At 43.6% G+C, this 16,312-nt stretch overlaps 1 protein-coding gene and 1 pseudogene across 1 annotated transcript in view; one reads left to right on the plus strand and one right to left on the minus strand.

Moving 5' to 3' along the window:
* LOC126094953 (Down syndrome cell adhesion molecule-like protein Dscam2) overlaps positions 1-16,312 on the plus strand; it is an 890,199-nt gene that overhangs the window by 750,651 nt on the left and 123,236 nt on the right. Inside the window, exons 20-23 of the mRNA XM_049909611.1 lie at positions 8,246-8,379; positions 8,493-8,563; positions 13,292-13,396; positions 13,480-13,618. Coding sequence (XP_049765568.1) covers positions 8,246-8,379; positions 8,493-8,563; positions 13,292-13,396; positions 13,480-13,618 — 449 coding nt within the window. The remainder of the gene's footprint in view (positions 1-8,245; positions 8,380-8,492; positions 8,564-13,291; positions 13,397-13,479; positions 13,619-16,312) is intronic.
* On the minus strand, positions 14,932-15,048 carry LOC126097722 (5S ribosomal RNA; annotated as a pseudogene).

Genomic DNA, 16,312 nt, shown 5'->3' on the forward strand with positions numbered 1-16,312 from the left:
GTTCTTTTTTCCGTTTCCAGGAGTGTATTTCATCCTCAGCTTCTAAATCTTCTAAACAAACCAGAAGCTCATCTATTTTATTCTTTAAACTCCCAATATTTTGATGAAATATACTTACATTATTTTTAATTATACTTTTATGAGAACCTTTCCTTATTCTAACATTTGCAGTACTCTCCTGTCTGAGTTTCTCATTGTGCTTAGGCCTAGTTGCTATACCAGTGGTCACTTGGTGTTCAGAGAGGCAGATTATGTCAACTGGGTTGGGTGACTAATTCATCAATGCAATTACCTAGGACTGAGATACAACTTGGTGGAGATAAAATTTCTGGTGATTGGTGAAAATTTATAATTGACAGCTGTGATTGGTGATCCAATGTGCTAGAATTGTGCTGTTTAATTTCTTTCCTAAACTGAAAATTTGTTTCAATCCTGACCTCTCGTAGAACTTGACATCTTTCTGTCTTACCTATCCTAAAAAAGGTGCTGCTCCAACACCTGTAACCACTGGTATTTTACCATTCATGGTGGTGCCTCCCCCCCTTAAATTTCCTGCTATTACCCCAGCCAGTTTCCCCTTCCCTTTCCTGTTGAGATGTAGGCTGTGCCTGGTATAGTCCCACCTACTGAGAGAATCAACAGGAACCACACCAATCTGAGCCCCCGCACCCGACCCAAGCAGCCGTTCCAACTCCAAATTAACTCTCCCAACAGAAGAGTTCAAATGAGCCGGTCATGGCGTCTCAGGACAGATACAAATTAAACATTGGTGTGTCTCGATGCCGACGCAATCTTTACCAGGTCACACTCTATACTGTACCCAGGATCTCTGTCGATGCTGTTCCCTGGCCCTCCCACAATAACCACGGTATCTTCCCTGGTAAATCCTTTACAGAGTGAACCTAAATCCTCTGTCACCTGATCCAGACTAGCACTTGGTATGAAAAAATTTGTGACCTGGTATTCTGGTCCTAATTCCTCCTGCAGAAGTTGGCCTACACCTCTGGCATGAGAACTGCCTAACAACAAATCTTTCTTCCTTTTCAATGGCTTTCCTACATTCTTTTTCAATTTCCTATTGAAAGTTTGTTGTGTCCTGTCTACACCTACCTCTGCTTGAGACTCATCAGTTTCTAACTGAAGCAACAGGTCAAACTTATTTTTGACATTCACCACAAAACTGTCAGACTTAGTTCTAGGCCTGTTCCTTCTGCTACCTGTTGCGACTTCCCACCTCTCTTTGCCCTTCTCCCTCCTTAACCTGTCCAGATCTTCCCTAGCCTGATCTAGCTCAGCCTGAAGGGCAGCAATTTTCCCCTCCTGTTCCACTATCTTCCTTTCCCCTCCTGTTCCACTATCTTCCCATCTCTGCTGCAAATTCCACATAACCACTGATGAGCCTGATCCACTTTCCCGACACCCACGCCACTGCAGTCCCCCCAGAGAAAAAAACTACTGCATCCATCACACCAAATCCCGGAACTAGCAATTCTACGGCAAGTCAGGCACTTCTCACTCTTAGCAAAAATAATACTTTAGCTAGAATAAATCAATTAAATTACCGAAAATCAAAAAAGGCGTTACAAGAATTAAGCCTATTCACAAATGTATATAAGCAAGTTTCTGATTTAAAATTCCAATTTTTTTCTGAGATCTGTATTAAAACAATGAAGATATACGCTATTTATTTTATATTTCACTCGATGGAATGAAAAAAAAAGGACAATTAAACGAGATACTTTAACTTTGATTCTCCAAAAACGTTACGAGAATTAGGCCTACAAACAAATGTATACAAGCAATTTTCTGATATAAAGTTACGCTGTTTTTCTGAAATCTGTATTAAAACAATGAAGTTATACGCTATTCACGGTAGTTTACTTATTTGTTACCGAGAAATTAGTTAAATTACCGTGAAACAAGAAACAAACACGTTTACAAAATTTAAGCCTAAGCGCGACTTCGCGAAGTTACGATCTTTTCGTGTTTTCTGATAAAATACGCAAAGAAAAGTCAAACCTTTAACGGCAAGACTAAATGATACACTAATGCATGTATTTAATTTGTTGTCGGCGTTAAACTAAATTATATTCCTGTCTAAATCACTTAACTTTCTGGAAACGGTTTCTGGCGTCACTTACTCGGCGGCCATCTTGGAACATCCTGAACTTCCTCAGAACTTCCTCAGAACTGGAACATCCTCAGAACTTACAATATTTCCAGGGCGCTGCAACTCGCCCGTTACCTCACACACCTCCGCTTACTAACATTCTGGCTTGCCAGAATGTTCAGAAGTAGCACCCTTAAGTTCGTACAAGTACATATAAAACAAATTTCAAAGAAATTTCCCCCGTTATCTCACACACTACAAATCACTGGTTTCCGTTCGTCCACTGTCCAGCGGTGTCACCCTTTATGTAACATCAAGCGTTGCTTTGCAGTGAGTACAGAATTCTGTGGCTTATAAGGAGTTGCTCGACCGTTATACCCCATTCTTATTAACGACATTCGCACAGTTACTGTGCTATATGGACTACTGGTAGCGCTTTAGAACTCATGAGAAATACCTTCTGCTGATTTTAGGCGATCTTTTACATCCACCCTCCGCAATGCTTTATGGTCTCTGGTCTCGCTTTATATGTACTTCATTTCTTCGCCTGTCCAGTTCACAGCCACATTACCAATAGTCAGCGTGGGCTGTTCCAGAAGGTTTGAAATGTCCGAGATGGAATTGTTAGTTGGGTGACATCCAATGACCAGTACAAGTTCGAAGTCACTGAGCTCTCCCGACTAATTCATTCTGCTGTTACTGGACAATATTACCCCGTATCCTTTTACAATTGGGATGATGCCTCGCGTGAGCCGTGCGGGGTAGCAGTGCAGTCTGGGACACCTTGTCGGAGGTTCGAGTCTTCCCTCGTGCATGGGTATGTGTGTGTGCTGTCCTTAGAGTAAGTCAGTTTAAGTTAGATTAAGTAGCGTGTAAGCCTAGCGACCGACGACATCAGCAGTTTTTTCCCATAGCAACTTACCATAAATTTCCAGTTTTGCCTCTCGTCACATCTACTGCTAAATTCCGCATTCCATAGGTGTATGCGGATACTTTGGAACAGACTGTATAGGTTACATAAGTGATCCTACAGTTTCCCAATCAAACATAAATAAAACTGGTTGTTAATAAATAATTGTGCCACATCCCTTAGGATCAATAATCGTAGGCAACAACAATTATCTGAGTTTTGATTAATTGATTCATTAATGATGAACGCAATAAAAGTAAAGCAAAGCTCTGCCAATCTAGCTACAGATGGGTCAATCGCGACCGACCGATCGCCATGTCTTCCACGACAATGGCGTCATTTGGAAGTGGTATGGAGGGTCGTGGGGATAGCACACCGCTCTCCCGGTTGTCGTCGGATTTGCAGACCATTGAGCCGCTACTTCTCATTCGAGTAGCACTTGAAATGCCATGACAAGTCCGAGTGAACAACGCTCCAATCTTCCCACCGAGGAAAAATTCGTTGGAGTACCGGGATCCTCCGAATCGTATTCATCTAAGCTTACCACTCAGCTACGGAAGCGGACAAAAGAATTAACACTGATATATAGATTATGTGGGTGCAGACTCAAATAAACTGACGATAATATCATACGTCGGCCGGAGTGGCCGAGCGGTTAAAGGCGCTACAGTCTGGAACCGCACGACCGCTACGGTCGCAGGGTCGAATCCTGCCTCGGGCATGGATGTGTGTGATGTCCTTAGGTTAGTTAGGTTTAAGTAGTTCTAAGTTCTAGGGGACTTATGACCACAGCAGTTGAGTCCCATAGTGGTCAGAGCCATTTGAACCATTTGATAATAACATACGTGCAGTGAAGCTTCGTGTGTAGCTACGATTCAAGTGCAGCCAGTTTCTCTCAATCATGTGTTATTGCAAACGTGTACAATATAAAGTGCCATAGCGTATTAACTATTCATGTAAATGTAGTGTGACCAGGGCCTCCCGTCGGGTAGACAGTTCGCAGGGTGCAGGTCTTGCGATTGGACGCCACTTCGGCGACTTGTGCGTCGATAGGGACGAAATAATGATGATTAGGATAATGCAACCCCCAGTCCCTGAGCGGAGAAAATCTCCGCCGGCCGAAGTGGCCGCGCGGTTAACGGCGCTGCAGTCTGGAACCGCAAGACCGCTACGGTCGCAGGCTCGAATGGATGTTTGTGATGTCCTTAGGTTAGTTAGGTTTAACTAGTTCTAAGTTCTAGGGGACTAATGACCTCAGCAGTTGAGTCCCATAGTGCTCAGAGCCATTTGAACCATTTTTTGGTTGAAAATCTCCGACCCAGCCGGGAATCAACCCCGGGCCCTTAGGATTGACATTCTGTCTCGCCGACCACTCAGCTACCGGGAGCGGACATTGACTATTCATAAACTATTAGTTAACCCACACACACAGTTAAAGTTCAAAAGGCTCGTTAAAGAAACAATCATTTTTCTCGAAGCATTAATAAAATCTTTCCGTCTCACCGGAGTCAGTTAACAAAAGCAGCGGAAATAATAATGGCGTTCCCGTGTGCATTACGCGCTCCAACCTCTTGCCATATGAGGGTCCATTCACTATAGGGAACACAATCGTTTTGGTGGTCCAGGTGTTACGGTTTGGGGAGGCATAACGTTGCATGGGCGTAGTGACCTCCAAATCTTTCAGTATACTAGCTGGTCACCGTTATTGTGACACTGTACACCTTCCGCATGTGCGTCGTCTTTTCATTGGTGCCTTCGACCCTGAGTTCATTTTTATGGATGACAATGCCCGACCTCATCGAACAGAGCAAGTGGAGGAGCTCTTCCAATGAGCGGATACTCGGCGAATGATCACGTCTTCTCGTTCTCCCGACTTAAATGGCTAAAATGGCTCTGAGCACTATGGGACTTAACTTCTAAGGTCATCAGTCCCCTAGAACTTAGAACTACTTAAACCTGTCTAACCTAAGGACGTCTCACACATCCATGCCCGAGGTAGGATTCGAACCTGCGACCGTAGCTGTCGCGCGGTTCAAGACCGTAGCGCCTAGAACCGCTCGGCCTCCCAGGCCGGCCCCGTCTTAAATCCCACGGAGCACCTGTGGGATGCGTTTGGGGGACGCGTTGCAACACAGTTACGCGTACCATCGGTATTTGTCCAACCCTACCACAACAACTCCTTACCAACCTTTTGGCCAGCATGGCAGCACACTACAGAACATGCATTGCCGTCCGTGGCGATCACACACTCTATCAAGAACTACGTCTTTCCGTTTGTAATGTCCAGGGGACCATCACGAATTGCGATAAGATCAGTGGAATTATTATCTTTGACTAACAGTTGCATTTCTGTTCTTCATATTGCGTATTTCTTTCAGTTACCATCTGTACTACACCGCAGCATTTCTTTCTTTACATTATCCAAATTTCATCTAGCTACGTTTGTTGGCTGTGACCCATCATGCAAAAGTTACTTGTGTCCATAAACTTTGCACACCAGTGTACAAAGATTTTGCCGTGAAGTGTTTTCAAGTTTTTCCCATTACTGCGCAGTGCCATCAGGAAAACCATACCGCACATCAGAATCTGACACCGTCAAATGCCCTTCCTCCATAAGAGCAATTACAGGTCACAATTAGCCTTTCGACGGCGAGCCATGGCTCGCGAATAAAGTGGCTGTACTTAGTGCTAGGTTCTGCAGGTATCTTATCTTGAATTGTGTACTGCGATTGATTACAATATAACGACTGGAGTAACGACAAATACAACTTCCAGCATTAGACTGTCAGTCAATGAAGCAGAGTACTGCCTCCACATGCGAGGGATATTTAACATAATAAGTTACTCCAGAACGATGTCGGCATAAGGGATCTTGCAAGGAACGTAAGTAGTTTGATGTCTCTAAACGTGTCCGCATCTGATATTGGTCTCTAGGTCTTAGTTTTCAATTAAAATCGAAGTCAACTGTCATTTTGTTTGAGCACTTTACGATTGCCAACTGGAGTACAGGCGCAGCGATGAGAGCAAATACGTCATGGATAAAATCTTCGTTCTTTTTTTTTAATTTTTAATGTGGATAGTTAAATTTACACATGCAAGTGAAGAGTTATTTTACTTTGTGAAATAATTACACAGCCAATAATTAAGTCTTTTATTTGCAGAAAAGTTTTGTTTAATCTTGGAAAAGATGTAGAATATAGAAAGGAAAATTTTTACGTAGGCTAATATTTTAAGTAATAATTCATCTTCTTTGTGTTTCAAGATAATCTGGAAAATGGTTTGATGCATCATTGCTATACCGGACTTTGGCTGATTTTTTTGTGATTCCAAACGTACATTCTACGCAGCCGAAGTGCAACTTTTACAAAATTTATTTGTATAATACAATTTGTACTCCGATCTGTAGTTTATGTAGACCCTAACACAGCTACATTATTTTACCATCATTCTCAGTGTTCTGATGAGATGCAACTATGTGATGCTGGATATACACTCCTGGAAATTGAAATAAGAACACCGTGAATTCATTGTCCCAGGAAGGGGAAACTTTATTGACACATTCCTGGGGTCAGATACATCACATGATCACACTGACAGAACCACAGGCACATAGACACAGGCAACAGAGCATGCACAATGTCGGCACTAGTACAGTGTATATCCACCTTTCGCAGCAATGCAGGCTGCTATTCTCCCATGGAGACGATCGTAGAGATGCTGGATGTAGTCCTGTGGAACGGCTTGCCATGCCATTTCCACCTGGCGCCTCAGTTGGACCAGCGTTCGTGCTGGACGTGCAGACCGCGTGAGACGACGCTTCATCCAGTCCCAAACATGCTCAATGGGGGACAGATCCGGAGATCTTGCTGGCCAGGGTAGTTGACTTACACCTTCTAGAGCACGTTGGGTGGCACGGGATACAGGCGGACGTGCATTGTCCTGTTGGAACAGCAAGTTCCCTTGCCGGTCTAGGAATGGTAGAACGATGGGTTCGATGACGGTTTGGATGTACCGTGCACTATTCAGTGTCCCCTCGACGATCACCAGTGGTGTACGGCCAGTGTAGGAGAGCTCTCCCCACACCATGATGCCGGGTGTTGGCCCTGTGTGCCTCGGTCGTATGCAGTCCTGATTGTGGCGCTCACCTGCACGGCACCAAACACGCATACGACCATCATTGGCACCAAGGCAGAAGCGACTCTCATCGCTGAAGACGACACGTCTCCATTCGTCCCTCCATTCACGCCTGTCGCGACACCAGGCGGGCTGCACGATGTTGGGGCGTGAGCGGAAGACGGCCTAACGGTGTGCGGGACCGTAGCCCAGCTTCGTGGAGACGGTTGCGAATGGTCCTCGCCGATACCCCAGGAGCAACAGTGTCCCTAATTTGCTGGGAAGTGGCGGTGCGGTCCCCTACGGCACTGCGTAGGATCCTACGGTCTTGGCGTGCATCCGTGCGTCGCTGCGGTCCGGTCCCAGGTCGACGGGCACGTGCACCTTCCGCCGACCACTCGCGACAACATCGATGTACTGTGGAGACCTCACGCCCCCCGTGTTGAGCAATTCGGCGGTACGTCCACCCGGCCTCCCGCATGCCCACTATACGCCCTCGCTCAAAGTCCGTCAACTGCACATACGGTTCACGTCCACGCTGTCGCGGCATGCTACCAGTGTTAAAGACTGCGATGGAGCTCCGTATGCCACGGCACACTGGCTGACACTGACGGCGGCGGTGCACAAACGCTGCGCAGCTAGCGCCATTCGACGGCCAACACTGCGGTTCCTGGTGTGTCCGCTGTGCCGTGCGTGTGATCATTGCTTGTACAGCTCTCTCGCAGTGTCTGGAGTAAGTATGGTGGGTCTGACACACCGGTTTCAATGTGTTCTTTTTTCCATTTCCAGGAGTGTATGTGTATTTTAGTAGTGTGATTTCATTCAGTCATAGATAACGACTTTAAGAGATAATTGTTATTTTGAATGATATGGTAGACTATAGCACCAATTTGAGCCTGTCGCGTAATTAATTCCTGATACTGAAATTACCAGTTACTGGAACGGTTTGATTATACGTTTCATGTAACATTGCTTTCCTTTCCCGTACGTCAATTTCATTATTTTATAAAGCATGTTTCGAACAATAAAATTAATTTAATTAGCTACAGCAGTAGCACTCGATATATGTCATTGCTCACACTTATTATTCAAAATAATTTTGAATGTTGCAGAATTGACTCGAAAAAGAATGCCATGATAACGGACCTGCATCCAGCCACTACCTACCACATCAGGATTCTTGCAGTTAATGCTATTGAGGCCAGCATCTTCACCGATCCACTTACTGTAAAGACGCAAGAAGAAGGTAATGACATGGCAGTTAAAATACTCAGTTTGAAAATACATAGATTCTCTATGTACATAGTTACCTTTGTTACTTTGTCACGGCATATAACGAAGCTATCAATGTAATAACAGCTCCAACGGGGACGCCACAGGATGTGCGTGCGGTAAACATCGACCCTGATGAACTCCTTGTGACGTGGAAGGTATGTCCATCTGCTGTTAATTAAAAACATTTTCTCTTACATCATCACCTTAGAAGAGTGCCCGTAATTACTAGTCTAGCAATAACAGTACCTGCTAGTACAACAATAATGATAGTTCAAAATTTAACGCGATCATGCAATTAAACCCTCTAACTACTTGTAATAAATATTTTCTCTAGGATTTTAGAATGTAGTGCCATAATTTCGAAAGGTTTTCTTTTTATAATTCGTGATGGAGTTCTTATTTTCATTATTGTTTACTACACGGAAGTCCTGATAGTAGCTTGATGACTGAAAGTCAGTCATAAAATGCAGTTTCTCAGAAAAGTTTTAGGCACAGCGGCCACTAACTGCGTAGTTAAAACTGATGTCTGCTGTAACTGAGTAAGACTGGAAACCGTGAAATTACTCAGTAAAATGTCCTCGGGCTTCCAGCTGTGTCAAGTGGTTAAAACGCCATGGACTTTCTAAAAAGTTCTCCTTTGACACTGGTAAGTCGAATGAGTATTGATGGGCGCCCTTATACAGGGTGAGTCACCTAACGTTACCGCTGGATGTATTTCGTAAACCACATCAAATACTGACGAACCGATTCCACAGACCGAACGTGAGGAGAGGGGCTAGTGTAATTGTTTAATACTAACCATACAAAAATGCACGGAAGTGTTTTTTAACACAAACCTACGTTTTTTTAAATGGAACCCCGTTAGTTTCGTTAGCACATCTGAACATATAAACAAATACGTAATCAGTGCCGTTTTTTGCATTGTAAAATGTTAATTACATCCGGAGATATTGTAACCTAAAGTTGACGCTTGAGTACCACTCCTCCGCTGTTCGATCGTGTGTATCGGAGAGCACCGAATTACGTAGGGATCCAAAGGGAACGGTGATGGACCTTAGGTACAGAAGAGACTGGAACAGCACACTACGTCCACATGCTAACACCTTTTTATTGGTCTTTTTCACTGACGCACATGTACATTAGTATGAGGGGTGAGGTACACGTACACACGTGGTTTCCGTTTTCAATTACGGAGTGGAATAGAGTGTGTCCCGACATGTCAGGCCAATAGATGTTCAATGTGGTGGCCATCATTTGCTGCATACAATTGCAATCTCTGGCGTAATGAATGTCGTACACGCCGCAGTGCATCTGGTGTAATGTCGCCGCAGGCTGCCACAATACGTTGTTTCATATCCTCTGGGGTTGTAGGCACATCACGGTACACATTCTCCTTGAACGTACCCCACAGAAAGAAGTCCACAGGTGTAAGATCAGGAGAACGGGCTGGCCAATTTATGTGTCCTCCACGTCCTATGAAACGCCCGTCGAACATCCTGTCAAGGGTCAGCCTAGTGTTAATTGCGGAATGTGCAGGTGCACCATCATGCTCATACCACATACGTCGACGCTTTTCCAGTGGGACATTTTCGAGCAACGTTGGCAGATCATTCTGTAGAAACGCGATGTATGTTGCAGTGCTTTCCGATACACACGATCGAACAGCAGAGGAGAGGTACTCAAGCGTCAACTTTAGGTTACAATATCTCCGGATGTAATTAACATTTTACAATGCAACAAACGGCACTGATTACGTATTTGTTTATATGTTCAGATGTGCTAACAAAACTAACGGGGTTCCATTAAAAAAAACGTAGGTTTGTGTTAAAAAACATACTTCCGTGCATTTTTGTATGGTTAGTATTAAACAATTACACTAGCCCCTGTCCTCACGTTCGGTCTGTGGAATCGGTTCGTCAGTATTTGATGTAGTTTACGAAATATATACAGCGGTAACGTTAGGTGACTCAACCTGTATACTCTAGCTGTCACCTATGACGTCATCGGTCCCCACAGTATCGCCATACGTGGGCACACGTTGCCTTCGCCTTCGATGCGTCAGCCTCAACCTGCATCCAATGTCGCACTAAGTGGTAGGCCACCGTCTCCATGAACGATTGTTCACTGTGATTTTTATTTCAATGGCTTCTTTAATTAGGCTGCCCCGGAAGCTATCTCTGCGAACCAAGAAGGAGCTATCGTCAAACTTCATTCGGTGTCCGTTTTCCAGAGCATTCTCAGCTGTAGCAGGTCTTTTGACGTATATTATCCGATAGCGCCGCCCATGCTCATTCCTAACCTGTACCTAACTGCGTACACTTTTTGTCTCACGTAGGACTGTCCGCACTCACAGAGTATTTTGTAAGCCCGATGTGTTCTTATACCTCTTATGAAACTCATTAGAGGCGGATTTTTGACGGGACTTTGAAGATTGCTTTCACTTTTTGTCTCTTTAGAAGGTAGAGACATAAAATTAAATATCTCGTCAGGCCTCTGGCAGCTAATGAGGCCGTTAAAAGTACGGCAGGTCAAACGACGCCTGGAGTTTACCAAATATTTGTCTGACATTTAAGATGATAGACTTGTGGATGAAGTCTCAAATATTATATCCATAGTAAAAGCGGATGGAGAGGGATCGAAAGTATTAAATATGCAGGTGATCAAACTGTCCTAGCAGAAAGTGAAAAATACCTTCAGGAAATGAAGAATGAAATAATCACAACACAGTATTAATAACGATAATAATAACAACATATTAGTAGAAAGAAGCAAGTAAAGTAAATAAGAAAGTCAGAAAGACCATCAGAAACAAAACTCCAGTAACTAAAGTACGTCACTTACTTAGGAAGCATGCTTTATGCAGATGGAAGACACAGGAGAGCAGGTTAAATGGAAGCATTTACGAAAACACAAAGATTCCTCACAACAATAACAACAACAATTGATCAAAAAAAGAGATTTACAAAATACTTTACTTGGAGTGTAGTTCCATTTGGCTAAGTAACTTGTCAATTAAAGAAGAAATAGAAGAAATATTGGAGCCGGATGGTGTGGCCAAGCGGTTCTAGGCGCTTCAGTCCGGAACCGCGCTGCTACGGTCGCAGGTTCGAATCCTGCCTCGGGCATGGATGTGTGTGATGTCCTTAGACTAGTTAGGTTTAAGTAGTTCTAAGTCTAGGTGACTGATGACCTCAGATGTTAAGTCTCATAGTGCTTAGGGCCATTTGAATCATTTTTGAACAAATATTGAGAAAACTGTGAAATCTGGCTACGGAGAAGTAAGGAGATATTTTAATGGGTGGACAGAAGCGGTAGCAATGACTTAAACGAAGGTGGCATGTTTCCTCCGAGGTTGTAATTCTATTAAGACCTTTTCGTCACTTATTTTACAAGCCACTATTGTGGACTTATACAGCCTATTTCAGGAGTAAACCAAGAAATCTACAAGCACACTGTTAACAATGTACCTATTGATGGTGAGATTACCGAAAAGAGGTGGTAATAAAATTGCAGCCTCGGTGGAAATATGTCAACATCATTTAACAAATTTATGAGGTATGAGGAAGATGAGTGACGAAGTGTTCCAAAGAGTAGAAGAAATAAAAACTTTCCCGACACATATCATCTAGAGGAGAGCGAACCGAGCCGGGCAATTCTAAACAAGAACAGTTTGCAAAAGGAGAATCATTGAGGCAGTAATAGAGGGGGCGAAACCGGATAGTGAAGAATATGTGACATGCTTACAGAGTATGAGGAAGGAGTTTTAGAACAAAAGGAAACAACATGGAGTATGTCACTATTAAGGACAAAGTTCAACAGAAAACAGTATTTTAACAATGTATATATTCAGAATTAATCCTTCAGTCGGCAGATGAGTGTGCACTGTTGTGAAACATTCGAGCAAATCAGAACCTTTGCCCTGAAGTGCTTATCTTAAAAGGTACGTGGAGTGCTGCTGTGAAGATTGGAACGAAGGAGACATGTTGCTACAGAACTGAAATTATGAGAGGGTGATGGGGGTGGGGATGGCGGGGGGAGGGTCGCCAGTCGTGCTTGGATGGCTCAGCCGGTAAGAATGTGCCTGTTAACGAAAAATATCCGGATTCGAGTCAAGATCTAATATATAGTTTTAATCCACCAGGAAGTTTCAGATTTATATCTGATGATGTAAAATGTGGTCTGTTAAGACAGCTGTAGAATCTATGTGAAAATTATTCGGTACAATGACCACAACAGCTCTTCCTATAACAGGATGATTTTAGAATTTAGTTTTAAAATGTTAATAATGCTATTCTGTAGCACATATTTTGATTACGTTGGCACAGCAAGAGAAAGCTCTCTGAGATAAATAAGTAAAAAAAAAAACACAAATGCACTAATCGCTATTTCGAAAATGTAATAAAGGTCTAAGACTCTGATTACAGGTGAAAGTGATCACTCACGAGCCACAGAACACGAAAATGATAATTTTTTTATGTAGCTTATATTAATCATGAACGAGGTGGTGGAAATTTAACAAGCCCCCATGCTGCTTGTGACCCATTTTCCACTCGTAGCATTCGAAATTGGATTTGGTTCTGTACATTTGACATGATACACTGTGTTTAATGTTCCAATCTGAATCACTTTCACATAATAATTCAGAATGCACAGCTAAATTCATTGCCCTTATTACCATACATTTTTCTTCTCTTTACGTACTTTTTGCCACTGAAACACGGTATTAAGCCGTCGTCGTGAAGACACTACACTGGTCTATATTTTCTAATTTTAACAAAATCTAGATCAAAATCTATGAACATTGTGTACTATTCAATTACTTTTTACTAGCATGTTAAGGAAGGACGCCTGTGACGCTGAATGATTAAATACAATTCTTACAGGCTCCATTGGCGGATACCTGGAATGGAGAGATACTGGGATACACAATATACTGGAATCCTCACAGAACTGTGTTTGATGAAACTAACAGCACAAATAAGCAAGAGGTTAGTCCATTTGTGCTTCAGAAACGTCAACAACATGCGCTTTAATTTTGTACTTGTCTCACCGCCCGTTTGTTGATTTACAGGTACGAGGATCGTCTACTACGGAACTCAGATTAAGACAACTGAAGAAATTCACAAAATATGATGTTTACGTACAGGCTTTCAACAGCATGGGAAGTGGGCCGCTATCGTCAGCAGTCACTATTACTACGCGAGAAGGAGGTAACGTCCGCTAACATAGAACTTGTATCTGAATAGTAGCTAAACGTTTCCACAGCCAGAATTTTTAATGTATTCATAGTAGTACACTTGCCGCAGTTAACTAGGATACGTGTAACTCAGCAGGCAAATACTTTTACCAGCGATTCGTATTCCACTTGTACCAACATAGTTGATTAGCTACCTCCCTTTTCCAGTTCATTTCGAAAGTGCAAGAAAATGGAGACAAATCTGACACACCGGTATATAGCGAGATAACACTTGCGAAAGTTGAGTCTACCAAGCGGGAGTCTCATCCCAGGCTAAGCAGCAAGACGATCTGAGGTATTTGCACAGCAAATGCGAATTCCATTTGACTTCCATCTCAGTTTTAACTAATTACTCAGGAACCTTTGCGAAACGTTCCAGCGGCAGTATTAACAAGCGTTATGTCAATGAACTCGTATATTCAAGAGATTTATAATGTCATTAAAAGCAGTGTACCGTTCCATTAAAAAAATTACGTATTTGTTTCAGTATCTCGGTTGAGACAAAACTGACAAATACGGGGCACTCTGTCAAAAGACTGTATATTCTACATGCATGAAGACTGAAATCTAGGGTGAATTTAAACTTACGCATAATACGCCCGGCCCGCTAGCCGTGCGGTTAACGCGCTGCTTCCCGATCGGGAAGGCGTGCCGGTTCCCGGCACGAATCCGCCCGGCGGATTAGTGTCGAGGTCCGGTGTGCCGGCCAGCCTGTGGATGGTATTTAGGCGGTTTTCCATCTGCCTCGGCGAATGCGGGCTGGTTCCCCTTATTCCATCTGAGTTACACTATGTCAGCGATTGCTGCGCAAACACTGTCTGCACGTATGCGTACACCACAATTACTCTGTCACACAAACATCGAGGTTACACTCTTCTGGAATGAGACGTTCCTGATTGGTCCACTGGGGGCCGAACCGCACAATAACTCTGATTTCGATTTGGGGTGGCGATGGGGTGTGCAGACTGCTGCAGCCTGTTGTGGGGGTTGTGAACCACTGAGGGCTACGGCGGGGACGAAGCCTCTCCGTCGTTTCTAGGTCCCCAGTTCAATACATACATACAGACGCATACCACAATAAAAAAGCACTCAGTCTTCAAGCCACAAGTGGCCCATCGGGACCATCCGACCGCCGTGTCATCCTCAGATGAGGATGCGGATAGAAGGGGCGTGTGGTCAGCACACCGCTCTCCCGGTCGTTATGATGGTTTTCTTTGACCGGAGCCGCTACTATTCGGTCTAGTAGCTCCTGAATTGGCATCACGAGGCTGAGTGCACCCCGAAAAATGGCAACAGCGCATGGCGGCTGGATGGTCACCCATCCAAGTGCCGGCCACGCCCGACAGCGCTTAACTTCGGTGATCTCACGGGAACCGGTGTTTCCACTGCGGCAAGGCCGTTGCCCTCATACCACAATAAAGGTATTATTTTCAAAAGAACCAGCCGATTACACAGTAATGCAATTTTTACATGTATGCACATTCAGATTTGGAACACTTTTTACATTTAGGTTTCTGATCAAAGTATACAATTGCCCTACATAACTGTTCAATCTGACTTCCAACGGACGCATCACAAACAACCAGAGTAAAATAAAACTCGTCTCATATTTTTGTAATCAAGTCTGGAGTGACAGGCTGCTTTCGCTGCCGTTGTTATGTTCGTTGCAGTTCGCGTTAATTCGAAGTTGTTAGGAGGGGAGCACATTAGACAAAGTAATTCACAATTTCCCACAAAATAAAACCACATACGCTGAGATCAGGTGACGTTGGAGCCTACTTGTGCGGTGCGAAATCCCTACTCCACTTACGCTTGATCCATCACCTGGGCAATTCATTGTCAACAAATAGTCTTACTGATGGATGACTTTTTGTAATGAGAGATGCCACAACTCTCTAATGTAACCACCGCCATTTACGACTTCAGTGGTCCAATGCGAGGGGTGACTGGAGGCCAAGGTGGAGGTCTGTTGTGTTTTATGACGAAAGCCGGTTCTGCCTCGGTGCCAGTGATGGCCGCGTGTTCGTTAGAAAGTGTTAGTAACACTTCATAACTAATTCCTATCACGTAAAATGGTCACGTTCAGATCCGATAAATAGCGAGTTGTGAGGAGTCAAATTTCACTGAACAGAACATAATAATAAGCTGTAAAACAAAAGGAACAGCACTACAGTACGCTTGCAAGAACATTTTGCTGCAGCAAAATACAGGAGTCGATTGAAGGTTGTCAAACGTACGCTGTACTATTGTTCCTTTTATTTTACAACTTACTACTGTCTACTTTTTGCAAAAATTTGAATATTCACAACTCGCTATTAATCAGATCCGAAGTTGATCATTAAATTTGATCTAAAATGCGTATCAGATATGACTAATACCAGCTGACAAAACGTACACTTCGATTCTTGAGCCAGTGGGTTGGATCTCGGTCCTGTTGAAAAATGGAATTGCTGGCATGTTCTCCAAATTCTGTACCATATATTTGTGCGTGATTGCTGCAACTACCTTTCCCACAAAAAAGAAAAAGAGTCGTAAACCTTTTCTCAGGAAATGGTGAAAACATATCTTCAGTCTGTCTCGCGCTCGACTGTAGTATATGCCCGCATTGTTACCCCATTCTTACGTTGTGGCCGTCCACTTTTGCACTTAAACAGAGTGTAAACTGTGG

The sequence above is a fragment of the Schistocerca cancellata genome, chromosome 1 (assembly GCF_023864275.1).
Source record: "Schistocerca cancellata isolate TAMUIC-IGC-003103 chromosome 1, iqSchCanc2.1, whole genome shotgun sequence".
In the NCBI taxonomy this organism is placed as follows: Eukaryota; Metazoa; Arthropoda; class Insecta; order Orthoptera; family Acrididae; genus Schistocerca; species Schistocerca cancellata.